The sequence below is a fragment of the Poecilia reticulata genome, chromosome 17, assembly GCF_904066995.2.
Source record: "Poecilia reticulata chromosome 17, P_reticulata-male-v2, whole genome shotgun sequence".
NCBI classification, from domain to species: domain Eukaryota; kingdom Metazoa; phylum Chordata; class Actinopteri; order Cyprinodontiformes; family Poeciliidae; genus Poecilia; species Poecilia reticulata.
In genome coordinates this window covers 18,241,631-18,268,877 of record NC_088846.1, presented here as the reverse complement: position 1 = coordinate 18,268,877, position 27,247 = coordinate 18,241,631, and the positions used below count along the sequence as shown (strand labels likewise).

Here is a 27,247-nt window from a genome sequence, read left to right as displayed (position 1 = left end):
TTAGTAAAGATCCGTCCAGAAGAATCGGATCGTTCCTGAATGTCATATCATTATATTGCAGACTTTGGTCACAGCGTTGTCCTATATATGCTCACCTCAGTCAACACTTCCACAGAATAATTCAGCGCATGAGTGACAACTTTTTCTCATGGCAGATGCAACATGTGTCTGTACAGCTAGCTTAGCTAGCATCACGTCCACAGATCTTACCTTTCTTTAAAGCTTCCTTTCCAAGTGACAAAAGTTGGACGAAGTCCCCACCGTTTGTGAAAGCGAAGCGCTGCTGATTTTACATGTCGCCATATCTTATGATTAATGCAACGCTAATATATTACTGACGATCAGACAGACATCTTCTCCCACTCAGAGGAAACCACTGCACATGTCTGGAGCTCCGTGTATAAAGGGGGAGGCGACGGGTGACAACAGACATGTAAGTCACCTTATTGCTTGGATTTTATGGCGCCACCTTAAGTCCCTCAACTTCACATTTTAATGGAAAAAAAGCACAACGTGACTTGGATTTAACGAGTAACGCGACAGTTTTGTAGAAATGTAGTGAAGTAGAAAGTACAGATACTTACTGTAAAATGTAGTGGAGTAACAGTAGAAAGTATCCATTATTAAATCTACTTAAGTAAAGTACAGATACACGAAAAATGTACTTAAGTACGTTACTTCCCACCACTGAAAAAAAGAGAGAGACAGCGATGGAGAGGGAGAGAAAGAAATGGTGGTAAGTCTGAATCTTTTGGTTCACAAAGATCCTTATGAAACAGTGCCCTCTAGCGGATATTGGATTGTAAAACATTCCGCATACTGGAGAATATGTTCAGATGGTTGTTAAACAGCTAAAAAGCAACAGAAATAATTTAATTACACATATTATGCGAGGTACAACCATTTTTCATTGTTCATATTAAGAAAAACTGTAAACATTTCTTAATAAATATCCAGTTGTATTTTTTTTTCAGTCTAAGTAATGTGGCTCACTGACGGCAGGCCTAACTAGTTGCAGAACAGACTTCCTATGTTTTATTTGCATAGTTGGCACACTCGCGTATTGTGTACAATGTAAGTGCTGTAAAATATGATTGTATACAGCATGAACTTTGATTCACAGTTAAAGGTAAAGCTCTAAATTAAAATTATTTTCAGATAACATTTTCATTTGATCATCATGCACTTAAAAAAGATTTCTAAAAAAAACTGAATATGATTTGAATTAATGTTATTTTTATAGAAACATTTATTAACAGATATGGAAATTTTAATTTACAATCTTACTGCTTAACTGAGTTAAGCACCCAGGTAGAAATTCTGCATAGGGATTGCTAATTAACTGTAGTAATTAAAGTACAGCGATAGGAAATACTCAGCGATGAAGAAGTTATTTTTTATTTTATTTTTTTTTCGTAATTGGATGTTACACTAATTGCACGGTTATCTCTTTGTCTGCCTTCCATTAGAATTACCCACTTTGATAAAGTAAATTAGGATTAATAGCTGTACATTTGAAAATATTGAGTTAACTTTTTGACATTATGATTTCTTATCCCCAAAAAATATTGAATGAAGGACATATTGTAACAAATGGCCAACATAGATTCCATCAAAAAGTTTCCAAAACTCTTTGCTGCAAAACAGAATAATCCACACCCTGCAGTTTACTTTTACTTCCCTTTCCCGTCCGTGATTTCCGTGTTGCAGCACGAAAATTACGGAAATAATTGTATAATTGTTTTCCAGAATATGCCTGGAAAACAACTACTGAAGCGTATAAAAATCAAAAAGACGAAAAACTGAAGTAGAGGAAAATGACATCAGATACAACTATAATAACAACAACAGCAACAATAATAATAATAAAAATATAATGTATATTGTTTTTCAACCGGAATAAACCTAGCCTTATTAAAAATCGCAGATCATTTGGATGGTAAGGTTTAAAATGATCATGATCAACAAAATGCAAAGAATTAACAGTGCTAATATTTAATTATAAAATTTAACTAACTAACGTATTTATTTTTTAAGTATACAAAGTCTAAAAAAATAAATAAATCTGTCTTTACTGTGTAAAACTATCGAACTAATTGTCATAAAGTACATTTGGAGGGCTTCTTTAACAGTTTGGTGCCCAGTCAGTGCGTCTTTCCTAAGCGAATCGCTCACGGACCGCACATCACCAGATGACAACAACAAAACAAGCCTAGTGAGAAAGGGTGTTAGCGTAGTTAGCTAATTCAGATAAACAGCGACCGGTGGAGTTTAATCCAATAGAAATCTACAAGAATATGCGTAATCTGTATAACTAACTATGTTTGTCAGTCGGTGTCTTGGTTAGTCAAGCTGACATTACCTAAGTGGCTCACCAAGCTACCTCTAAGTATGCTCAGTTTATACGGGTTAGCCAGCTAGCTCTGGTGCTAGCTATTTAGCTAGCCACCTCGCCTTGGCGAAGACCAACAGAGAGGGAGAGATGCGAGCAAAGTGAGGTAAGAAGCAATTAATCGTTTTTCAAGTTGCTTTTGTGCTTAGCCTGACTTGTAAACATTAAAGTGTCGTTAGTTGTTTATGAAATATGTTTGTTAGATTCGTCAGTATTAAGGCATTACTGCCACACAGTCCTGTTAGCTATTAGCTAGTTGGCAAAGACAGTAGGTTATTATTGACCGTCTATCTGCTAACAGCAGCTGTTGGTGGCTACTTCTCTGGCACCATCTTCATGAGAAACCAGAGGCCGTGAGGTTGATAAGAAGAACTGAGTTGATTAGTCATAAACATCTACACAAGAATACGTTTATACTGAAAGCGGCCCACAGAAACACAAAGCGTGAACGGAATCACCGAGAGGGGAAACTATCAAACCATCATTTATAAACCGAAACCGTTTAAACCAGTAACAACATCGTTATAACAGCATGTTTAGGTTTATGTTATTACCAACGCACTCTTTGCCGTTGCTGTCTAAATGTCAGTCAAAACTTTGTTTTTGGTTTAGTCTTTTTTTTTTTTGAGAGATTGTCAGCTTGTCTCTAAGGAGATCAACATTTTGTAACCACTGGGGCTTGAGGCTCGACAGTAAACGGTAGTTTAACCGTGACTCAGCTGAGACTATTTTAAGGAAACCAACAATTACAAAAATGTTGAAAGTTAAAATATGAATTTTACATTAAGGGAGGCTTAAAAATAACGCTTCCCTTTATTTTCAGGCATAGGCACTTCATAAAGCACAGTAGCCTATGTACTTTATTACGCAACTCAAAGGTTACTGTGCTGTCTTGTTTAGGAAGGAATTATTGGCCAGTTGTTGCATCATTTTTACGTGAAGGTTCTTTGAACTTTAAGTAAATTTAAAAATACCTCACCTGTGTTTATAGTCTTAAACTTATAAACACAAGCCTGGCTTGAATTACATGAAAGTTATGCAGAAACTAAGTTTAAGAGGAATTACCACCTTCTACTTATCACGGATGAATGCTGATCAAGAATCATTATTGACAATTTTAAAAAAAATAAAACTGCAGGTACTTTGCTTCTTTGCTACATACCACTTACTTCCATCCTGTACTTGTGAAAATATTTTTTGTGAGAGTGCTCTTAACCTCTGTGTATCAGATTTTGTATTTTTTTTTGTCGATACTTACTTTGATAAATTGTGAAGACAAATGGTCTTAAGATGCTCAAATGTCACATCTACTGTCATTTTGTGATTTATTATTTTCTAATGTTTTAGTTAATCCCCTGTCTTTTGTTCTGATGCCTTTTGGGGTCTGTTCACTTTTACAACATTACAAAATAGTTGCATTTTTAAATTTTTTTGCATTCTCTTGCTTGTAGTTTAATTTATTTCAAATATCTACTCACATTTAGATGTATCATAAACTACAAGTGGAATATAAAAAAAAATTATATAGATCTATCACTTGTATCAGGTCTTAGATCTTAAGTATTTTGTTTTACATGGGTTGAAGACAATGATGAAAACATTTTTTTTTATATACATCTACTGGTCTTAAAGGGAATCTGGGGGAAATGTGTCATTCTCTTTATATTAAATATCAGCCTCCACCTGCATTCTGTTTGTTGTAAATACTGCCAATCTGGTGGTGTGAAATTTCCTCTCTTATCCACAGTTTTCACTCCCGCCATTGCATATTTTTAAGCAGTTATGTACTCACGTTTTTGTATACTTCTTTAAAAATATCTAAAAGTTTGCTAAAAATGTTGGAATTGATGCACGTTATGGTGTAATTGCTGGTGTAAGTAAAATCTTGGTTTAGAGTTGTTAACTCTGTAGTCTGCAGAATCATCTAGTTCATAGCTCTGCACATGCCTGTTAATGTTTTGGAGCGATAATAGAGAAATTATTCATGGCTGAATGCTATTCTTGCAAAATCGGTAGATATTTTCACCTAATTGATGAGGCAACTTCTGCTTTTTGCGCAGAGCCTGTCCTGTGCCTCTTCACACCCAGATGTTCCTTTCTCTCAACCATTGGTAGATGGAAATTATGGGATGCAAAAAGATATTGGCTACTGAAAAAAAAAAGTTGAATAGTTATTGTTTTCACATTTGTTTTTATTCTGCAGGGCGGTGGTGCATGACTAATGAACGAGAAAGGCGAGGTTGAAGAACCCTGGGAGATTCACCATGAAGCTGTATGTGTTCCAGGTCAACAATGGAAGCACGTTGACTTTTGACACCGACCTTGCTGTCCAAACGTAAGAAGCTGGGATTTTACAGATGACGTTCAGAAACCGTGGCCAGTGCTCCCTGCTTCTCTTGACCCAAACGACTCCTTTCTCTGTTTCAGTGTACTAGAGCTTAAACATGCCATCCAAGCCAAATACAAAATCGCAGTTCAGCATCAGGTCCTCGTTGTCAATGGGGGGGAATGTATGGCTGCAGACAGACGGGTCTGCAGTTACAGTGCTGGCACTGTAAGTTTATGCCAACGGCAGTTTACTTACTTCCTTCAGGCGTTTGAAGACTTCATGGCTGACATTTGATATTGCCTGCTTTTATTATGCTTTTCTAGGAAACCAACCCCATATTCCTGTTCAACAAAGAGATGATCTTGTCCGACCGGGATCCAACCATCCCAAAAACCACCTTCTCCATTGAGAGTGAGATTCAGGTTAAGGTGGAAGAGTCGCTACTGATGCCAGCTGTCTTTCACACCGTTGCCTCACGAACACAACTTGCTCTGGTACTTTTTAAATTTATTTACACCTTTCCCTGTTTTGTTTGTGAATTTTTTGGAAAATATCTATTGATTTTGAAACAATACGCCAAGTTCTTCCAATTAAAAAAAAAAAAAATAATAATAATAATAATCCTTGCAGGAAAAACAACTCTGGGACTTCTCATAAGTGCTACTGGTACAAAATTTTCATAACCGCTACCTATAGGTTCATCTCAATAAATTAGGTTATTCTTGAAAAGTTTACTTATTTCAGCAACTCGGTTCACTAAGTGGAAGACATTTTATAGAGTAATTACTAGAGATGTGCCGATCAATCGGCCACCGATCATAATTGGCCGATTTCCGTGAAAAAGTGTATGATCGGTGATCGCCGATCACGGTCTCTTGTTGCCGGTCACCTGCATCTTATTTCGCAGCCTGCCTGTGCAGCTGGTCTCCTCTTTCCTTCACTCTGCGCAAACGCACAGCAACAAATCCTATAAGCGATGTGGAACTATAACGCACTGCGTGAATGGGGAAGTTTGCGTGTTGTGGCAGACAATTACCTCAGGGCCCGACCCTGAGGTGAAGCACGTCAAAATGCATCAATACGACGAATCTAATATGGCATAAAAACAATGCCATACTTGACGGAGTTTGGCTACATCGAGGCTCACTGCAGTAAAAAAGACATATGGAGGATCAGACAGCAGGTAACGCAGCGCACAGCTACAACCACTCACTCGGATTAGCATGACGGTCAGAAAGCTAAACAAATAACCCGCAAAATTATTTAAGTCTTCGAGCTGCGATGTAAGACGCTGGTTCTGCTCTCGCTGTTGAACTGCTGCTACGCGCTACAGGTAGTAATATTTCACAGACGGAGCGACGCTTCTGCTCCACCTGGTAGTGACTCTCACACCGGACCTCTGTTTGAAGCTGCAGCATCTAACTTAAAAAAATTAATTACATACGTATTAAAACTTTCGCTGTCCTAACTTGAGACAGATAATCTCTGTCTCAGGTTAGGACATGAGACAAAAAGGGACGGAGGAAGACAACCTCTGTTCTGCATAATTACTCCGCTCAGTCAGAAACAGCCACTCAGAACTAGCAGTAATCAGCTAGCCGCCATGGTATCAGGAAGGTTTCTTGCAGTAACTCAGGATTGTTTATTGTAATGGTTCCTGTATTTGCCTTTGAATGTTAAGTTTTATACTTGAATTTTTTGGCAATGTTGAGAGGTTTTATTTTGACTCTTTGCATTATTTAGCCTCTTCAGAGCCTTCATATGTTATCAGTCTGTTAAAGATAGTATTACCGATAGCAGTACAATTTGCACAATGCATGTTTTGTTTTTTTCTTGGAAAAAGTTATTAAAAACAAGTTTTTGTCTAAATTAAGGTGAATTTATGGTTACTTTTTCCATGTAATGTAACTGGTAGTGCTTATGAGTAAAAAAAAAAATAGTTATGTGATCGGTATCAGTGATCAGCCCTCATGGGTGATCGGAATCGACAGGAAAAAACCTGATCGGCACATCCCTAGTAATTACGCACGGACTGACGTTCTCAAGCCTTTACTTTTGTTCAAATTATTTAATTTCTTAGATTAGAATACCACTTGACAAAAGTATGTTTAATACCTGCTTAAAAGTTATTTTCAAAAGGTATTTAATTTAATACCACACCTTTTTGGAAAGCATAATTTAGAATCAGTAAATGTTGCAAAACATACCCAGTAAGAACATTACTTAATCCCATTCTATGTTACACAGATGGTTTTTCTGCACTTATAAAAGATTCATTAATGTTGACAAGCCAAGGGCTTGGACTTGCTCCAACTGACGGCAACCTGACCTACTTAGACTGACTTATGTCAATTAATGTTCATATAGTCCCTGTTTCAACAAACTAAATGAAATTACTTGATTAATAAAACAAATAATTACTTGGCTCTTCGAGGGCAGCTGTAAAACCTTGACTCTCCTTTAACAAGATGGTTAGTAAAGCTGTAAATATTCCAAAACTACAAAGGTCTAAAATCTTTATTTCAGCACATATGTACCGCAAAGATACTACAAGGCAGTTTTTTTCCATACACCAGTAATATTACATTTATTTTGCCAGTATATTTTTGTGTACTTGAGCCTCTGGACTGTTTGACTTCAACCACAGAGTGACCAGTAAGTCGAAGGACAGTGAGCCCATACAAAAAAGTGTGATGTAATCAGTGTCTACTACAAGATAATTGCATTCAGGCTCACTATTTGGACAACATTGTATTTGTATACGGAAAATGTTTAAACACTGTCTATTTTCAGCCTCAGCAGGGTTTACACAAAGCTCAGCGAGTAATTGTTATCAGCCGAAGATATCATTTGAGCCAGACAGATAACGGTGGTCTCGGTGACCCTGCAGTGACAGACGGGTGTTCAGCAGCAGTCTGCACTGTGTAACACAAAACAGACCTGTACTGGGCCGATAAATAAAAAGGGACATGCTGCTTCTACTTCATTTTCAGCTCATCCTGTTGATGTAAAATAATCTCATAACATTATGAAAATCTGTTTAAATTAAGAATGATAAAAATGTATGTGTCCTTAAGTTTAGTAGAACATTATTTAATTATACTCTCTTACCCTGATGTTGCCTAATATTTTTTCTTTTTTTTAAATCTCTCTAGGAAATGTTCGAAGTTGCCAAAAAACTTTGCTCGTTCTGCGAACGTTTGGTTCACGATGAGCATCTCCAACATCAAGGCTGGGCAGCTATCATGGCTAATCTGGAGGACTGCACTTTGTCTTATCAGAAGTTACTCGTGAAGTTCAACACCGCATACACAAATTATCAACATGACTTGGAAGAAATTAAAATCAAACTTTCAAAGTAAGTATAAAAATTAGACATTCTTCACTGTTAAAAAAGGAAAATTGACCTAAAACTAAAATGTGCTTTAAAACTGTGAATAGATCACCTGCCAGGTTACTAACATTTTTTTTAAGTTACGTTCAACAGACATGAGTGCTTCATTGAAAACAAAGTTTCAGTTGACATTTGTTGTAATGCCTGCAGGTTAGGGACTTCGGTTTCTGTGATGGCCAGGATTCCTCTGCTCGAATGTTTGACAAGACACAGTTACAGAGAGAGCATCGAGAAGTCCAGTTCGACCCCGGAGAAGGATTCAGATGAGACAGAAGAAGAAAAATCCACCGACTCTGTGCTCTGCGCTACTCAAACCCAGGTGGCCTCCAAATCGTCAGCGTCCTTATCTGCTTCAGGGGCAGGCACGTGTGAGACAGAGGGCGATCAGGAGACAAGCGAAATGACTGAGAGTGGCGGTTTGAGAGCTGCACTGTTGGACGACAACACTCCAGAACTCGCCTGCCAGTCTTCTTTCAACGTAACACTATTGGACTGGATCAACGTGCAAGACAGACCTAACGATGTTGAATCGGTAGTCAGGAAATGCTTTGACTCCATCAACCGGGTGAGTATTTGTGGCGCAGACCGCTAAACGCTAACTTGTAAGTTCAGTGGGGAAGACCGGGATTTATGGGTGTGTTGTTTGTTTCAGCTTGACCCTAGGATCATCCAGCCCTTCCTGGCAGATTGTCGTGACACAATTGCAAAGCTCGATAATCAGAACATGAAATCCATCAAAGGGCTTGAAGACAGGCTGTACGCTCTAGACCAAATGATTGCAAGCTGTAAGAAGCTGGTGAATGAGCAGAAAGAACTTGCTCAGGTAGTAACAAAAAAACAGCAACTTCCTGTTAAGGATTTTCTTTTTACTCGTTAAGTCTGTTTTATTAATTGCGCTTTACACTCTTTTGCTTTCAGGGGTTTTTGGCCAATCAGAAGCGAGCTGAAAACCTGAAGGATACGTCCGTCCTGCCTGACCTGTGTCTGAGTCACACCAACCAGCTGATGATCATGCTGAACAACCACAGGAAGCTGCTAGACATTAAAAAGAAGTGCACCACTGCCAAACAAGAGCTAGCAAACAACCTTCAAGTCAGACTCAAGTAAAGACTGAGATGGGTTTTTTTTCTCAATTATGTTTGTGATACAGTTCTGGTTGAAAAGTTTCTGCACACTCACTGTCACCATCCATTTGCAAATGTTGAGTTTGAAAATGTCTGTTTTGGAGAGGAGGGCCTTCTCTTGGTCTGTACTTCCCCAGACTATGAGGATGTAGAATGTGGTTCAGTAGAGACAGAGAGGTACACTGGTCCTCATGCAGTTTCAAGTTCATGGCAAGCTTGACTTTTTTGAGTTTTTTCTAAAACATCACAACCATTTTCCTTTCATTTTGGTGTGACAATTTAGGTAAAGCAGGTTGTTATAATGAGGCCTCCAAACACGTCAAATGTAATTTTGTAATGGCAAATTAGGATTCTCGATAGGTATTCAAAGATACCATCGTAAGATCTGTGGATTTAAATAAAGTCCATCCCAGAGAATTAACAAGTTACAAGTTTGATCAAAAATAAGGTCCAGTTGCCAAACATAAGCATATCTGATGCTTACTGATGGCTTCAAAAAGAATGCGGCGAATGTTAAATTCTTGAAGTGAAATTTTACAAAATTTACATGGGTTAATATGCATATTTGAGCCTTTACCATTTCAGCCTTTTCTTGATTTGAGAAAATCCACAATAAATACAAGAGATTGCTTTTAAAATTCATTGAAATATTTAGTTGTATAATCTTTCTACCCTGTGAAATAATGGCTAAAATGTATCCTCAAAGGATTGATATGAAGAAGCTGTGTCCTTTTCCATGTCTTTAACTGTGATGCTTTTTGTTGAATGTGAAGTTAGTGGTTAAAAAAGAAAATGCTTAAGAGAGTCATTTTTGTAGCTTGAGTTTTGGTTGTGATTGTAGATGGTGCTGCTACGTGATGCTTCACGCAGATCAGGATGGGGAGAAGCTTCAGGCTCTTCTTCGGCTCCTGACAGAGCTGATAGAGAGAGTGAGGGTGGTGGACGCCCTCAGTACGGTGCCCCAGATGTACTGCTTGGCAGTGGTGGAAGTTGTCAGGAGGAAAATGTTTATGCGACACTACAGAGAGGTCAGTGCCTATGATTATTGTGGTAATATCAGCCACCGCTTGTTGACACAGTCTTGTTTTTATATTCCCGTATTTTAATGCATTACGTTTTTGACATTTGTTGCATAAATATAAATTAACCCTGTTTTGAAGATGCAACAGTTTGCTATTGTTTATGTTTTATTTGCCTTTCATTCATTTTGTGCGAGACTTTTAGCTCTAGCGAGTTTTATAGAATTAAGAGTGCTTTTATTGGAGCCTGGTATTCTGTGGTTTTCTTAACAACAATAAAAAAAGGTCAAAAATCAATTTATGTTTAAAAAAGGGTTTTCTTTAACATCTCTGTACAACTATGTATGAGTCACAGGCTGTGTGACTCATAGAAAGCCTTTAATATTTCTGGATTTTGTCAGTGGGCCAATGCACTTGTTAAGGACGGAAAGCGACTGTATGAGGCGGAAAAGTTCAAAAGGGAATCTTTTGGAAAACTCTTCAGTAAGTGCTTTTAAAGTCTTCCAATGATGAATGCATTGTACATCTGAAGTTGTGCTAACATGGTGATGTTCTTTTTGACTTTAAGGGAAGTCTTTTCTCCGAAATCGATTGTTTAGAGGACTTGAGTCTTGGCCTCCAACTTCATTTTGTGTAGGTTTATAGTGCAGAATGTTTCTATTCTTCAATAGTGTTCACTGTATTTTCAGGGTGAGGTTTTTGGTTACCATAACTACCGCTTCATTGTTACAGACACGGAAACCCAGAAAGTTTGATGATGAACTTCCAGACATCTCACTTGATGACCTGCAGTACTTGAAATCGTGTTGTCCTGTTGAGGTGCAGCCTTTCCTAATGTAAGTCACCATCAGCAGACACTCAACTGTTACTGCTAGAAACTAACCTGTCTCAGAAATCTTGTATCAGAGCTGAAATTATTATTTTTGCTTTTTTTGTTTGTTTTTTTCTGCAGGATTCCCGCCATGTGTGACTTTGAGCCCCTAAATCGCCACGTAGAGACACTTCATAAGCTGGTCCAAGCCGCACAGAGCGTGGACGAAATGTCTCAAACTATCACAGACCTGCTGAGTGAACAAAGAGTAATGTCTTTTTTTTTAATCCGTTTTAGCCTTGAAACTAAAAATGCATCTTTCAGAATTGAAAGCTGATTTCCTATTTTATTTATTTATTTTTTGCTATAATTTAAGAACAACAGTCTTATTTTTCTCTTTCCTTCCTGCTTTGAGAACTCACTAATCACTTGAATGAGCAGAAGCCACTTCGTGCTATAATTTTGAGAGATCGATCAATAAAACAACATTTTGCTAATTTAAAACAAAGACAGAATTTAAACCTTCAGATTTTAAATTTCTTTAGTATCCAGAGTTAGTGATTAGCTGTTAGCTTTACCGTTGTTAGCATAACATAAACAAGAGTCATTGTGGGTATTTCTGGGTGAATGTAGATTCCTACCTTCACTCTTGAGGATGCAAGCATTTCTAAATCCATGATGCCTAAGCTATTGTCTCTGCCGTAATAGATTTGGCCTTCCTCTTATCTCTTCAAAGTATTTGTCTCACTTTCTCACTACCTGAGGAAACTGCAGACATGTCTCAACACGTCATTGTTCCTCTTGTTTTTTTTAAAATCTTCACTGATACTGGAAATAGCTGAAACCACTAGGCTACAACCTTTCAGCTGTAAGGTATGACGCCTTCACTGACTGGAAAAAAAAGTCCCATTTCTAAACTTCCAACCTACCCATCTAGAAATTGTCCAGTTTCAATCAACAGCAATTTTTTTCCGCATTTCTTTTCTTAATTGCTTTAAAATCAAAGCTTGTTCGTCCTTTTCTATTTGTTTCATGTAAAGTGAATGTTTGCTCCACTCAGGCTGCATCGTCTCCATCTGTTCTGTCCTTCCAGGCATCCTGTAGTCAGAGCGCCCAAAGATCAACGGCACAAACTCCGCAGTCTGAGGGCAAGCCCAGGACCACCACGCCGGTGCCCTCCAAAACGCCTCTCTGTCTTAGCCTTCAGGGATCCAGCTGTCAGCCCCTGCTTGTACCCGTCCCGGCTCCTTTAGAGGATCTGTCCCCAGACAGTATCGATGCACAAACATTTGACTTCGAAACCATCGGCCACCCGAACATGGACCCCGTCCTGCAGCAGGGATCCCTGGACTTGGATTCTCTCGCCGAAAGCCCCGAATCCGACTTCATGTCTGCTGTCAACGAGTTTGTGATCGAGGAGAACCTGACCTCCCCTAACCCCATCAGCGACCCCATTAGCCCTGAAATGATGGTGGAGTCGCTGTACTCCTCAGTCATTAACGCCATCGACAGCAAGCGGATGCAGGACACCACAACGCTGGAGAAGGAAAACTCAAGGATCGCCGACCTCAAGGAAGTTCTAGAGAAATACAGATGTGCCGCGGAAGAGTCCCACTCCAACCTCAGGAGTGTGAAGGCTGACCTCTATTACTTAAGAGGTTTTGTCTTGAAGGAACAGCAGGACTTTGGGTTAGCTCTGCGCAGCATGACCATGGAAGTGCGCAGTACCGTGAACGAAATCTACCAGTGTCACAAGACGGAGTTGAACGAGCAGCATGAAGGGGAGCTTCTCACCGCTCGGCAGGAGCTGGAGAAGCAGGTTCAGGCATTGACGGAAGAAAACCAAGTAAACCAGAATATTGTCAGAGACGTCCAGCGAGCGATGCTGGAGCTGGAGGGGCTCATGGAGCGCAAAGAGAAAGAACTTACCCAGCTGGAGAACGAGAAAGAGCGATGGGTGGAAAAAGAGAGAAACTTTGCTGAAAAGATAAAACATTTTGAGCAGATCAACTGTGATCAAACAGAAGAAATCAAGACACTCCTAACTTCAAAAGACTCTTTGAGCAGTCAGCTTGAAAACCTGCATTTTGAGATCGAACGCAGTCAGCAGAAGATCCGACAGGAGCTGGAGGCGGTTTCTCAGTGCCATTTAAAAGAGTTGGAGGAAAAACTGAAGCAGGAGCACCAAAAGGCTCTGGATAGTCTGAATAAGAACAACAAGGAAGCCCTAGAACATCTTGCTGTTGAAAATAGTACAAAGCTGACCAAGGCAGCAGATCACCACGACACCGCTATTAAAGAGAAGGATGTTCAGATTAAAGAAATGGAAGATCGGCTTACGGAGCTCACAGAACTCCGCTGTAGACTGGAGGTAGACCTGGCCCTCAAAGAGTCCGAGACAGAAGAGGTGAGGATCTTATTTGAAGAAGCCAAGATGCAGCAGGCGGAAGCTGTAAAGACCCAAGTGGAGGCAGACTCCAAAGTCCTTAAAGATGAGCTGATGGATCTCAAGAGGCAGCTTCAAGCTAAGAACGAGGAGTACGAAGTGGATCTGGCAGAGCTGAGGACTCTCATGAGGATCGAAAAGGACCACTGCATCTCGGAGCTGGTGGACCGGCACGAGGAGCAGACGATCCTGTTGCACGGCAAAATCTCCGCCCTGCAGCAGCACTCCCAGGATGCGGAGAGAAACCACGCGGAGCAGCAGCAGAGGCTCAGAGAGGAGTTGGATCAGCAGCGGGCGGCTCTGGCTGAAGACAAGGAGAAGCAGTTCAGGAGTTTCCAGGAGCGGGAGCAGCAGTTGAGGACAGTTGTCAACAGTGTGCAGGCAGAAAATGATTTGCTCTCTAAAAACCTAGAGCAGGAAAGACGTGCAGCTCAGGAGGAGGAGGCCTCAAGCGTCGTAGCAGCAAATGCTTTTAAGGAGTTAGAGCAGCAGAAGGAGGAGACGGAGAGGAGACTTTTAGAAAAGATTAGGCAACTTGAGAATGAGCTTCATGAGAAACGGTCGTCTAAAAGGTAAAAGCTGGATCTTAGTGATCGAACACAATCGAACTTGTATAACAGACATGGGCCAATGTGAGTATTATCCTGAGTAAAAATACCACAGTGTGGCTGCACATAGAACATACCAGATTGATAGCCAATTGTCGGATTACTTGAAAACCTGCTGAGGTTCCCCCTTCTTACATGCCGTTCATGATTTGTGTATTTTTTAGAATGTTGGGAGGGATGAGTGGCATCTTCTTTAGTTTTTGAAGACCAGAAAGCTGAATTCACTTTTCTTTTTTTTTGTCGGAAAGTGAAAGGTGTAGTAGTAATATGTGGAAAAACTGTCACAATGACGCCCTGAAAGCTCACTAAAACAATTGGTTTTTGTTGAAAAAGAACTTGTTTTACTGATATACCAGTGACTGACCTGACCCATGCCTATTATATAATAAAACTGCAGCTATTTACTTAAATGTAAAACTTGAGCATTTAAAGTAAATTAACTTTGCTGCAATTTTGAAAAAAAAAAGAAGTATTTTATGCATTTACCATTATAGAAATGCAGGTTGTTTTTTTTTTTCAACAAGGAATGAATGTGCCTGTCTTTCAGTGATGAAGGCTTGTCGCTGCATGCTGAGGGCCGTGCAGATGCTGGAGCACCTCTGTCACTAGACTCAGCCTTACAGGAGCGCCTGCAGCAGGAGACGGCCTCCCTGCAGGCCCAGATTGAGCTCTTGGAGAAGAAGAAGAATGAAGAGATACAGAACCTCAAAACGTCACTGATTGCAGAGCAGCAGGTTTGTAATGTAAACTGGAAGCGGGCATTAAAAGCCTTGTGGTTGACATATTTTTTTGGGCAGTTGTTAGAAACAGACCAGTTTGTGGTTGTCTTTCAATTTTCTGTGTTTTTTTTAAAGCTTAATGTAAAATGATTGGATTCTAGATTACTGTCTGATTAAGTGAAATGGTTGAACCTTATCACTAGACATTTTCTTGGTGCACCTCTCTTAGTCTGTTTTTTGAACGAGTTTCTAATCATTTCTGGTGACTAATTTGCTAAACAATAGCCATAACTATTTACTAAAATGTTGTTTTAGAAGCTTATAAGCTACCTCCCTGTGCTGGAGGAGCGAGATGGTAGATGGCCTTAAACTCAGCAGCTAAATGTCATGAAGCAAGCTCGAATATATTCTATTTTTTAAATATTGTTTGAAAATTAAAAATGTTTGTTTCTTCTACATTCAAGACGAACTTCAACACTGTTCTAACAAGAGAGAAATTGAAGAAAGAGCAGATTATCAACGACCTTTCGGAGAAGTTACAAAACGTTACCCAGCAGCAGGAAAAAGACAAAGGTGAGTACTGTGCTTTACATGTGGTTCGAGTTGGAAAGTGTGTTATTTGTGTACTTTAGTAATTTAGTCTTAATAGCAGAAATAGTATTGAAACTTTTAAGATTTTTCTGTTACTCTAGTTTAGCCAAGCCAGCGTTATTTATAAGCACTTTTAAAACAGCAAAACTGATCAAACTGCTGGAAAAAAACGGCAGCAAAATAAGTAAAACAATCACATGAAAGACGCATCTGGACAAATAAAGTTTACATTTATGTTGTTTTTTTTTTGTTTTGCTTTGTTTTTGTTTCCGTAATGCAGCTCTGATAGAGACGCTGTCTGAGGACCGAGCGAGTGTGATGCAGGAGAAAAAGCAATTGGAGGAAGAGCTGAACCGTCTGCGCAGCTCTGCTCTGGTCTCCTCGGCCTTCTTCCCCTCGAACTCGGCTCAAGAGCTCTCAGAAGCTGGAGCAGCAGCGAGGGCTCTGCCTGTTGCGGGGGCTTGCTCTCCTGAGACCTCGGCCGAAACGGACCGACTGGCCTCCGTAACGGCCTTCAGAGATGACGAGCACGTCGATTCAGCCGTGGAAGCCAGCATGGTGGCTTCTGAGTAAGCAGTTATTCTTTAATAAAACTATGGTTTAAAATATAAGACTGAAATCTGACATTGCTAAAAGAAGAAGAGTTTCAGGTTTACTGCCTTGTTTCAGCATGTTGGGTACAGGAAATCAAATTAAGGGTACACGTTCAAATGCTTTTCTCTAACAGGCAAAGCTTAGGTGTTTTTGATCATATTATGATGCAAATCCCTTTAAACACATTTGATTATTTCTCAAGATATATGGGAAAGGTGTGGTGTATATTTAAAACCATGGTTTAAATAAAATTACTAGAGAAAACTTTTGTATAAAAGTCAAAATTATTGTTCACTTTGGTATTTACAGAGGCATGAATGTTCCGATGTAGAATCAAGTTTGTTTAGGTTGTAGTTTCAGCTGAATTTGGGCTTTGGATGCGAAATATTTTCTTGTTGACATACACTCATAAGAAGCAGAAGATTTTGATTTCAACAGCTTAGTGGTTTTGTATTTCCTTCACAGTCCTAAGCTTGAAACAAAATAACCCAGGTCCGACAAAATCTTTGTTCACATCAAGCTTAAGTTTGGCTGAAATTTCAGCAAAATTAGTCATATCCTAATCATAGAAAGCATTGCATTGCTGAAGGATTCCAAGTGTAAATGAACCAGATATGGATGGACAGAGACACATTTGAAAGCAGACAGAAGGTAGGGCAGGATGTGACGACGCAAGTTTTTTTTTCTTTTGTTTTGTTTTTATTAGCACTAGCTAGGCACAAGATTAAAAACATGATGCCAAATATCAGTTTTTCCTCCAATGTTATTCGCACAGTTACCATCTTACATTTTTCCCATAGTGACACCGTGATGTCAGAAGAGAAACAGCGGATAATGTTACTTGAGAGGGTAAATATGCATGTTGTTTCCTTCTTTTAAACATGTTGAAATCTGGTTTTTTAGTTGTTTTTTTTGTTTCTGTGTGTTTAATTCCTTTCTTAAATGTTGCAGACTTTGCACATGAAGGAAGAAGAAAACAAGCGCCTCAGCCAGCGATTGGTTAGTTGAGTGTCTTGTAACATAATTATTTATTTTACACGACTCGTGCAGGTCTGGAGAAGTATGTCAAATGAAAATAGAAAAATAGGAAAAACACGAATATGCTTTTTTCTGATAAATATTTGAAAGTAAAAATAAACTGTTTCAACTGGTACCTTTATGTTAGATTTTAAATAAAATGTGTTTAGAATTGTTGCGTTTACCCAGGAAAGACCCTTGCTATAAGAAATATAATCTCCTTTCCACTAGGTGGCAGTAGCATCAAAGAATAAACCCATGAAAAGACTCAAAAGACATTTAGAAAAGTGCCACACAGTATAGTGCAAACTGACTTTATATAATTTTTGAGAAATAAATAGCATGAAGACTAAATATATATTTTGCTAATCTTAGATTTTATGTTCAAATACTGCATTTTCAAAATTCATTAACAAAAAGTCAGAGTTTAGTTAACGGCCAAAAAGTAATGATTCTAATGATCAAGCTAATTTAATGCATTTTGTTTGAATAAAGGCGATCTTCTTTTCTGACACGTCCAGTCCAAGTTGTCGCTGTCATTAAATTAATGCAGTACGATAATTGTTGGTCTCATCTGTTTCTTTGCAGATGTCTCAAAGCATGTCCTCCGTATCATCACGGCATTCAGACAAAATTGCCATCAGAGAGTAAGTGAACGCTCATAAAATACCACATGGCATTAGCATGTCCTTACCACTGTGACTTTTAGCAGTTTTAATATTAGCTAAAACCGACCCTGATTACATTCAGGATAATTACACACATTATTGTATAATTACCATAACAGTGCTGTTTGCACTTTGCTGAAGTCTGGGAGATCATCTCTTTGTCTCATGGTCCATCTTTTTGTGTTTCAGTTTCCAGGTCGGCGATTTGGTTCTAATCATCCTGGATGAAAGGCACGACAACTACGTGCTGTTCACAGTTGGTCCCACCCTCTACTTCCTGCACTCAGAGTCTCTCACTGCACTGGACCTTAAACCAGGTCAGCTCCTGTTACAGCCTATTAAAATCACTGGCAAACCTGTAACTTTAGCATTGTGTTTTTAAATATAATTTACCGTTATAGTGAGCCAAACATCCAAAAAAACAGTCATTTCTGTTTTAGAATTCATATGCCATCATAAGCGTCACTGACCACAAATCATAATGTATTCTTACTGCTTACCCATGTGTAGCCAGTTTCCTACGTGTTCATTGTTTTAACATTATTTGTTTCTGTGTAAAGCATCAGGGACCTCAAGACGGCCATGGGTGCTTGGAAAAGTGATGGAGAAGGAATATTGTCAGGCAAAGAAGGTGATTTGAACTTTTAACATCTGTCTTGTTCTTGTATTAAGTGCACAATATTCCCCAATAGCTGCTATTTTTCTAGAGACAATAAACAACATTGAAGTGCTTTTACTTTGTAACTAAATTAAAAGTTAGTTGTCAAAAAATGTTTTGGGGAAAAGAAAACACTTGTTTTTCAGCCCGGGGTTAAAAAGCCTTTGTGCATAATAAAAAAAAAGACAAAATAGAGAAAATTCACCAGGTTATGGGACATATACTTTTAAAATAAACCTTCACTAGGAATCTAGTTTGTGCATCTATTGTCACACTATAAGAAATTTTTCAAAACGACTAACAGCTGTGTCCAACTTAATATTTAATTAGAAGAAAATCTGTGATCTACTGATTTGTGTTAGAATGTTAAAATGATTCATTAACTTGTTTCTTAAGGTCAGTCATTGATTATTTATCTCTGGAGTAGAGGCAACATCACATGGTGTGTGAGAGAGCATCTTTTTCAACATGTTTTTGTTCTTAGCAAACATTATTGTAGTTAGCGTAACAAACATTGTTCAGTTTTTCTGACAGATTTTTTTCTGTCTGATTTTCCATCAGTAGGGATTTAGCACAAAAAATAACAAGAATTTTGTCACCAAGTAAATCCTCTCTGATCTCTAATTTTAATAATATTTCTTTTAAATCTTGAGACATGGTTGTTATGCTGTTACGCCATATAAAGAACTTTCTTTGTTTCTCACAAAACTGTGTGTTTTTCTCCTGCAGGCCCAGAACAGATTCAAAGTTCCTTTAGGAACCAAGTTCTACAGAGTGAAAGCTGTTCCATGGAATAGAAAAGTCTAATAGCCAAGTAACGAGCTAAAATGTATATTTATTTTAATTTTTTGAACGGAAACATCATAATTGATAACATTAACAGCAAAAGACAAATTGAAGATCGTCTTGCAACATCATTTTTTGTGTGTTTCGGTTTAAAATCTCATATGCTATCATGTTTTGTTTTTTTTCTTCCTTTTTTTTCTTTTCTTTTAAATCCAGATTTTATTTTATTGTGGACCAAATGCTATTAACCTAATTAGGGCGTCGCCCTGTACACTGTGGCATTATGCCCTCTGACTTGTGTGTGGAATTGAACAAAATTTGGATGTTAAATATTAGTTCTCATTCTCAGCATTTGTCCGCTTGTGGAAAATACTGTCTTTATCAACATAATTAAATAAAAAAGAAAAAAATACATTTATAATTAATGTTAATGGAGGAATGTTCATAGCATGCATATTGAAATATTTTCTTTGATTTACCTAACAGATAAATGTCGTAGTTGGAAATGTAGTTAATGCTGTATGTTACTCACAATCAGTATGGCGCTCTGTCATTACTGACATGTACATTATGACTGCGTGACTGACTGAAGGAAGCAGTCATCTTTGCAATCCTTGAAATGCACTTTGAAAAACAATGCTTTTGTTAATTTGAAAAGGGAAGTTAATTGAGCTGTCAGAACTAAGTAAATATATCAGCACAAACTTCTCATTATCATAGAATATGGATATGTAGAGAGGAAAACATTGTGACCGTGTTTCATTATCGGGAGACATTGTATATTACCCATAAAAAAATCACATGTAACAATAACTGACTGTATTGTAAAGGATAGAGTTTTGAAACAATAAAGGATTGATCCCCAAGATATTAAATTGTTTCCTCCTTTTATTATTTCTTCATATTTTAAAAGCGTTTTCTTTGTAATAACAAAGGAGAAGGGGGTAAAAAAATAGGAAAAAAAAAAGCAAAAAACGTTTGGTAGGCAGACTGTTAGGTTTTTTTTTTCCACTTGCCTGTAATCAAAATTGCTTTTATGTTTGGAAAATGAACGTCTTATTTGACATGTGACATTCGAAACAAAAAAAGAGCCTCTTTTTGTGTAATTAGTGCATAGCCTGTATAATAATGCCATTAGAATTTTCTGGGCATTCAGGAAATCGATGTAAAAAAAAAAAAAGCACAATGTAGTGCGCTCATTTGATTTAGCATTTTTTGATTTTGTGGAAACATAAATGTTGGCACACTGCTGCAGGAAACAGACTTCAAAAAGGCTTCATATCGTGGCCCAAGAACGATGCGGCCCTCATGGAGAAGGAAGCCCACCAACATCACTTTCCCAGTTCACAGCGGGGAGCATAGCAGCTCGCCGTCGAGCGCTCTCTACCATGTGGGTCTAGGGGTGTTTTAACAATGTTTAGCTCTATTTTCTCCATTTAGCATAAGCCTGTTGTCACATTTGGATGGCTCCTTCATAAATTGATGGTGTGATTCCTACAATTTCGGGACAGGCCTGAACGACAAAATATGCAACACAACATTCGATACCGAGGTGGCTGGCAAGCAGCAACCATGTGCACTGGACAGGCTCTTAGTGTAAATGTTTACAACCCCCCACTGAGCTCAGTGCTGCTGGGAGTCAGTCTCCTCAGGCTGAATGAGATTTAACGTTGCCATGTGTAGTCTGGAGCTACTTCCATTAAAACTGCCTGTGTGACTTCCTTTTTCTAACAGCTGACCACTTATTTACGTTACTGAAGCATTTAGTTTTAAATGTGCACTCGGAAAATGTGTAATGTTTTTGTTTTTGCTTTTCAAGTGGCGACACTTTATTCTTGGGGATTTTTGCTCAACTTTTTATTTAAATAAAATTAGTCACATGTTTTCAGAGTTTTCTGAAAGGAGGCAAAATATTAAATAAATATATAGTAGTGATTAAGAATAAAAATATTTGTTGGAAGTCTCACCCATAAACGTGCACTCATCTGCTGCGCAGACACATTCGGTAAATTAAAATATTTTCCGATGAGGCACGTTCGTCCGATTGAAAGTAAAAAATAACCTTTTAGCAGGTTCTTTTCATCAAGGCCAGATATCCGGATTAAAAATGTTGTTTTGTTTATTGCTCGGATGTTATATTCCAATATTAAATGATTGTGTTTCATTAATACAGTAAGAGAAGAATAATAATAAAGGTTTGAAAAGTATTTGCGTAAGTAATCTGTATGTTTTATTTAGTGAAATAAATGAACTTTTCAAGAATATTCTAAATTATTGAATATGACTGTATGTTGTGCATGTGTGTCCACCAGCAGACAAGTTACAGAAAAAGGTTCCTCAAGATATCCAGACAATTTTTTTACCTACTTATGAAGACTATCAATAAATCATAAATGTATTTTTATTGTTTAGGTATCTTGTTTTAGGATCTAATATATTTGATGAATAATTAGATATTGTCCACAATTATTATTATTATTTTTTTATTTTCCATGATTAACTTGAACAATGTGTCACAATATTAATTTAGCATATAAGTAAGTGTACAAAATGAAATTATGGACATATAATGTAATAAAAAAAAAGATTGAAAATGTAAATTCATTTAATCATAATTTTCTAGTTTATTTACTTAGATATTATTTATATCTGTATCATGAAAATGTATATATTTAAAAATATTTTAATTGAACAGTTGGCATGAGAATGAATTAAATAATCAATAAAAATGGATGTTAAATAAACTTAAATATAATCTCAAAACTGATTGTATCACCCTCCTATAAATATAATTCAATGCAAAAACTGAATATTTTGTTAGCATTAAAAATTAAGATGCATGAACTATATTTTAAACAAAAGCAGATCTATCACAAATGTATGTGCAGTTCGTAACTAGATTTTATAATTAAAATTGAGTTATAATACAATGTAAACATAAAAAACAACAACAGAATGTTGTCTTTAAATGGATTTTCAAATAAAATGTAAAATAAAAACAATTTTGCTGTGTTGTCAGAAGGGAGATGGTCCAAATGTCCATGTACTTTTTCAGGATTCTTTAAATCACAGTTGCAGCAGAAAAGTATTTTATTGTGTAACACCTTTAGTTAAAAATGTTTTAACTTTAATCATCCAGAAGAACTATAAAAGAAGTGTGTTGCCCTTCTAAAATTCAGTTCTTAAAATATATTTTCCAAACCACTAGTCAGTAACATTAAACTGACTTCAAAGAGGAAGTGACATTAAACATTCCTGAATATGTATTTAAAAGTGACCAGATGCTGAAAATACAGTTTTTGAAGAAGTTTTTAGAATAAAAAAATAATCTCAAAAGACTTTTAAAAGAAAGCCTAACCGTCTTGGCAATTTATAATGAAAGAAATCTTTTTGTCTCTAAAAGTAGTTTATAGTCTAATAGTTCTATTGCGTTTTACTGTTTTTTAGCTTACCACCTATGACACATACACACTCAGACACACACACATATAAATATAAATGTACTGTACAGTATTTAAATAATGAACCTTAAATATTGGTCAGAGTTTGTGCTATATTTGGGGAAAAGGTTAGAAAACACACCAGGTATTATCATAATCCCTAGAATGAACTTATAAACTCTGTTCTATAAAGTTAATAATTACTATCATTCTGAGCTATCATAATTGTAGATTAATGCCAGAGCTAAACATCAATTTCTTTTAATGCGAACTTTATAACCTGTCATTTGAAGGTTTTTTTTGTTTACACAAATAAATACCTGACTTCAATGCATGTTCAATAAAAATGAAATAATTCTGTTATTTCAAAATGAAGAACATTTTCTGCTACCCATGTAGTTTTATATTCTTATCACAGTTGCAGCAGCCATGTCTTTTCCACACACTTATGAAAAACTACTAAATAACACAACACTGACTTCTTATCAACATGGTTTAATGTGAAATCCGAACATTGGTTCCAAGAAGGAAGTCACCTGAAGTTTTCTCCTTTTTATTTTTTATTTATTTATTCATTTATTGTTTGGAGATGAGCAGATTTATCACAAACATACTTTACAGTATTATGACAGGTATTCTCAAGCAGCTTTCAGACACCTCCAGATGAAACACAAAGACACAATGAAAAGCCTTCTCTTTGCTTGTCAACGCCTCCTGAAGGCACTAAATTAAGATTTAGATGAGTAAATGCGAAATTCAAAAAACGATGTCAGACTATTCGCAGAGATTCTCTTCCAGTCGGAGATGGTGGCCTTTGTCGCTGATAAATTCCCCGTTTGAAGATAATGCACAAGTTGCATTCGATATTCCAGTATCAGCGGCCGTATTTGCAGATAGATGGCACCGCAAATAAACAGGCATTATTCGCGGTGTAAATATATGCATGAACTTCAAATGATGGATAAATGAAAAATAAACAGGAAAGCCTTAACATAACAGTTATATTTTTGAAATCTAAATGGAGCGAGTGTGTTGAAGAAGAGCCAGGAGGCATTAAGGCTGAAACTGCAAACCAAGGAGTAAATCGACTTAATGCCATCACATTTCCACCCCATTCATGCCTAAGAAAAGGGTTCGGGAAAGAGATTAGGTTATATATCTGCTGTCAGGGACTGAAGAGACCAAGTGGAGAACTTCACCTAAACAGAGCGATGATCAAACAGACATGCTTTAACAGACATGCTTCATAATCTCATCCGTTATTGTCCCCCCTCTCCCCCCCCCACCTCCTCGCTGCCTCGACTACAGGTTCAGTGGCAAATCTGAGACAGGGGCAGATTAAATGTGTGATGAAATGTCTGAGAAATATGTGAGAATGCGCAATGTAAGAACGGTTGATTTTCTACCCACATGACGAACATAATCACTATTAGTAACACATATCTACATAAATATGATAATTCAAAATTTAGACACATTCATTGGGTTCAGATTGGAAATCGGAACCATCTGATGGCATAGTTTTATGGATAATTACTGCCACAGAGATAATGCAGCATGTGAAAGGAAAGCTTTGAGGTATCTCCACTCGCTGGGGAAGAGAGAGTGCGTAGGTTTCAGTTGTGCATCTGAGCTGTACCCAAAAGGCAAATGTGTGGAAAGTTTGGTGACAAGCATCCAGGCGTGCGGTTAACAAGATTGCATCTGGTGAGTAGAAAGTGGAGGATATAGCCTTTACTGTGCGCTTAAAGAGCAAATTATTTTCACATTAAGTTCAATGGCGTCAGTAATCCGCCCAAATATAGACAGAACTATTTCATTTCCAGTGGAAAAATAATTATTCAAATACCCTGTAGTGCAAATCCCCTTAATTTAGTGCATGACACAGTTTTTGATTCCCCACCACAGAACAAAACGGAGAAGAATCCCAGCAAACATTAAAATCTGTTGTTTTATTTGGTAATCTGGCTGCTTACTGACAAGAAAATAATCAATACAAATAGTTCTGAAGTGTCTGAAAATAGACAGGCGATTTAAACTGTAACTAACAGCCATGCATTTTCCAGCTGCATTGCAGTGTTGAGGAAATGACACCAGCTTTGATGGGCTGTATAGCTTTTGAGATGAGCCTCTTTATGCCGCTTGCAGTTCCATTATGGCTTTGTTCGAAAGCTTGTTTACCTGCTGATAACATACACTGGTGGATTCAGGAGCACCGATCCAAAATCTGCTGCCAAAGTCACTCAAGTCTCATTGTACTGCAGGAGGGGAAGAATGAAATGTTTATGCGGAGGGGAATGCAAATGCTAAATGTGAAATCAAACTATGGGACCAATAAGGGATCAGAACAACTTTGCCAGGTTTTATTTTTAGCCCGGTTGCAAGGCTCGCTTTGTGGAACACTCTTCACTTTAGCCTCTGTGCATCCGCGGCGCTTTGGTTCTTCCCTCAGACGTGGAAACGTTATTCGAGCAAACGCTAAAACTGTGCGATTATTTCTAAAAACGGGTTCAGCACAACAATCTTCCATCGAGCTTTTTGGATTCGACAAAAAAGATCCAAAGTGACTGAAGGCAGCCTGAAAACATACCTGTTTTTCTGTGATAACGCTTGTTATCAAATCACCAGCAGATCAAAAACTGGTCATCCAGTCTCATTATTATACATCACTGAAATATTTTTGGATTTCGCTGTTAGGGGGAAAAAAAAAAAAGAAAAAAAAAATCTATGGTCTCAGGTCAGAGGAATCTCCCTTTAGTTTGCATATTAAAGGGGATTCGATAGACCCCTGTTAGCCACGCATCCCCGTGCAGGCAGGTCTCCAGGGGGCCAGCACGGCCCCACAGACGGGAAACTAGGAGGCCAGGTGACCCTGTCTCTGAGGTTAGCAGGAAACACTAAAGAGGGATGGGCAGGGAGCTGAGGAGCCACTGAGTGCGACTGTGCAAGGCTGGTGATGGCAGCTGTCAATGGTTTGGAAGGAGAAGCAGACAGATTGTGCGTTCTGTTGGTGCAGCCAGTTCGCCACCTGGCAGGCTTTTCCTTGTTAGAACTTCTTGCTGTTTCTGTTCTCATCAGAGGAATGATTTTCCTCTTATCCTCTGTGTTCAGGGGAAGCTAAATTTGTTAAAATGTTTAATAATGTTTAGTTAAATTGTACATACAAAGAGCGTTCTGTGCAATGCATCGAACTGCTGCTACTTTTGCAATGCCTCCCAAAAGCTGTAAGCAAAGTATGTAGGCATACATTTTTCTTTTTGCCTAATTAACTACAGTGAATAATCAAATTATTTTAGACATGTTTATTTAAAGAATCCCTTTGCAATCTTGAGCCCTGCATTACATTAGCTATGAGTTCTATAAGAATAATAGTGTTTTTGAAGGGGTAGGATTTGCTTAAAAAAATAATAATCTGTAACTTTCCAATCCCATCATAGCCATAAATACTGCTCTATGTTGTTCAGTTGTTATGAAAAAGCGCAAGCAGAAAGCATGAACAGCTTAAAAGTACATTTCAAAAATCACATTTGGCAGTCAGTCCTTGTTCCAACAGGATTAAAAAAAAAAGTCTTTCATTTGATATAAATATATGCAAAGAGAGTGGTGTGGTGATCTGGGTGCCAGAGGTGGCGCTTTACTCTGGATATTCTGGCTTGGGCCTGTAAGGGACATAAATTAACATGAATTAACACATGCATGCAATAAGAAAATAATTAATTCAAGTTATCAGTCACCTTTTCCATTCCAGGAATCTGATTGACAAGATAAAGTAATGTGCAAACTGCTTTTCAAAGCTAACAGCCTGGAGCACCCCTCCTATTAGTTAGTCATTCCCTCAGTATCACACCCGGAATCTGTCATTTCACAATTTTCTCCTATAATGCATATGTGCCGCTCTCACCACTCCACTACAGCAACTGCCATCTAACAAGTTGACACAGAGAATGATACAATTCACGTCCAGTATTCAGTTCCATATACAGCAAGCATCTGAGGCAGACGGGTCAAGAATATGGTACATTCTGTTCCCTCTCAAAATTGCTTTTCAGGACTCTCAGGGAGATGGTTAAACATCCCATTTTATCCTCTAAATACAGCAGAAGAGTCTAAAAGATATGAAACTCTTGATTTTAGCTGGTTGTCCTGAAATTGTGCAATGCTATTCTTAATAAGATTTAACTCGGTCTAGTTATTTGAGATATTTGTGCTATTTCTAAAAGTCACCCCGGCACCTTCTGCACCCCCCACTAAAGATGTATAAACAACCTTACAATACATACATTTTTATGTCAGTGGCAGTTAAATATATAGAAGAATCCAACCTTAACTAGAACCAAACTGCACTTATTCTTTAGGGAAAATATTCACAGTTGCTACAAATATTAGCACCCCTTAAAAATTTGGTTAAAATAAAAATAACTAAGTAATTTTAATAATTTAGGTACTTTCAATACATATTCCACAACCTTCTGTTTCTTTAGGGAACAAACATATAAAACCTTTCAAAATAGAAAACACTAAAGAACATCTACTGAGGCAGATGAGTGCTGATAATAATAAGGTATAAAATGTTTACAAAAAAATAGCTACTTGACCATACTTGTCCATATTTACAGACTAAGCATTAACAAACGCATTAAAACAAGTGGAA

At 37.7% G+C, this 27,247-nt stretch overlaps 1 protein-coding gene across 2 annotated transcripts; it reads left to right on the top strand.

The window, feature by feature from the left end:
* Window positions 1–2,162: 2,162 nt before the first annotated feature.
* On the top strand, window positions 2,163–20,031 carry rb1cc1 (RB1-inducible coiled-coil 1). 2 transcript variants are annotated; one of them, XM_008434262.3, is made up of 24 exons: window positions 2,163–2,498; window positions 4,453–4,503; window positions 4,596–4,727; window positions 4,820–4,946; window positions 5,045–5,215; window positions 7,877–8,079; window positions 8,266–8,680; window positions 8,768–8,938; window positions 9,034–9,218; window positions 10,081–10,267; window positions 10,660–10,741; window positions 10,827–10,891; window positions 10,991–11,094; window positions 11,211–11,337; window positions 12,163–14,087; window positions 14,671–14,857; window positions 15,307–15,415; window positions 15,714–16,002; window positions 16,828–16,876; window positions 16,979–17,026; window positions 17,633–17,691; window positions 17,902–18,029; window positions 18,273–18,343; window positions 19,100–20,031. In XM_008434262.3, exons 3-24 carry the CDS (start codon window positions 4,657–4,659, stop codon window positions 19,175–19,177), a joined length of 4,851 nt encoding a protein of 1,616 aa, XP_008432484.1. In that variant the 5' UTR covers window positions 2,163–2,498; window positions 4,453–4,503; window positions 4,596–4,656; the 3' UTR covers window positions 19,178–20,031. The 2 variants fall into 2 exon arrangements, with proteins under 2 accessions (XP_008432484.1, XP_008432485.1); XM_008434263.3 differs by lacking the exon at window positions 4,453–4,503.
* The last annotated feature ends 7,216 nt before the right edge of the window (window positions 20,032–27,247 follow it).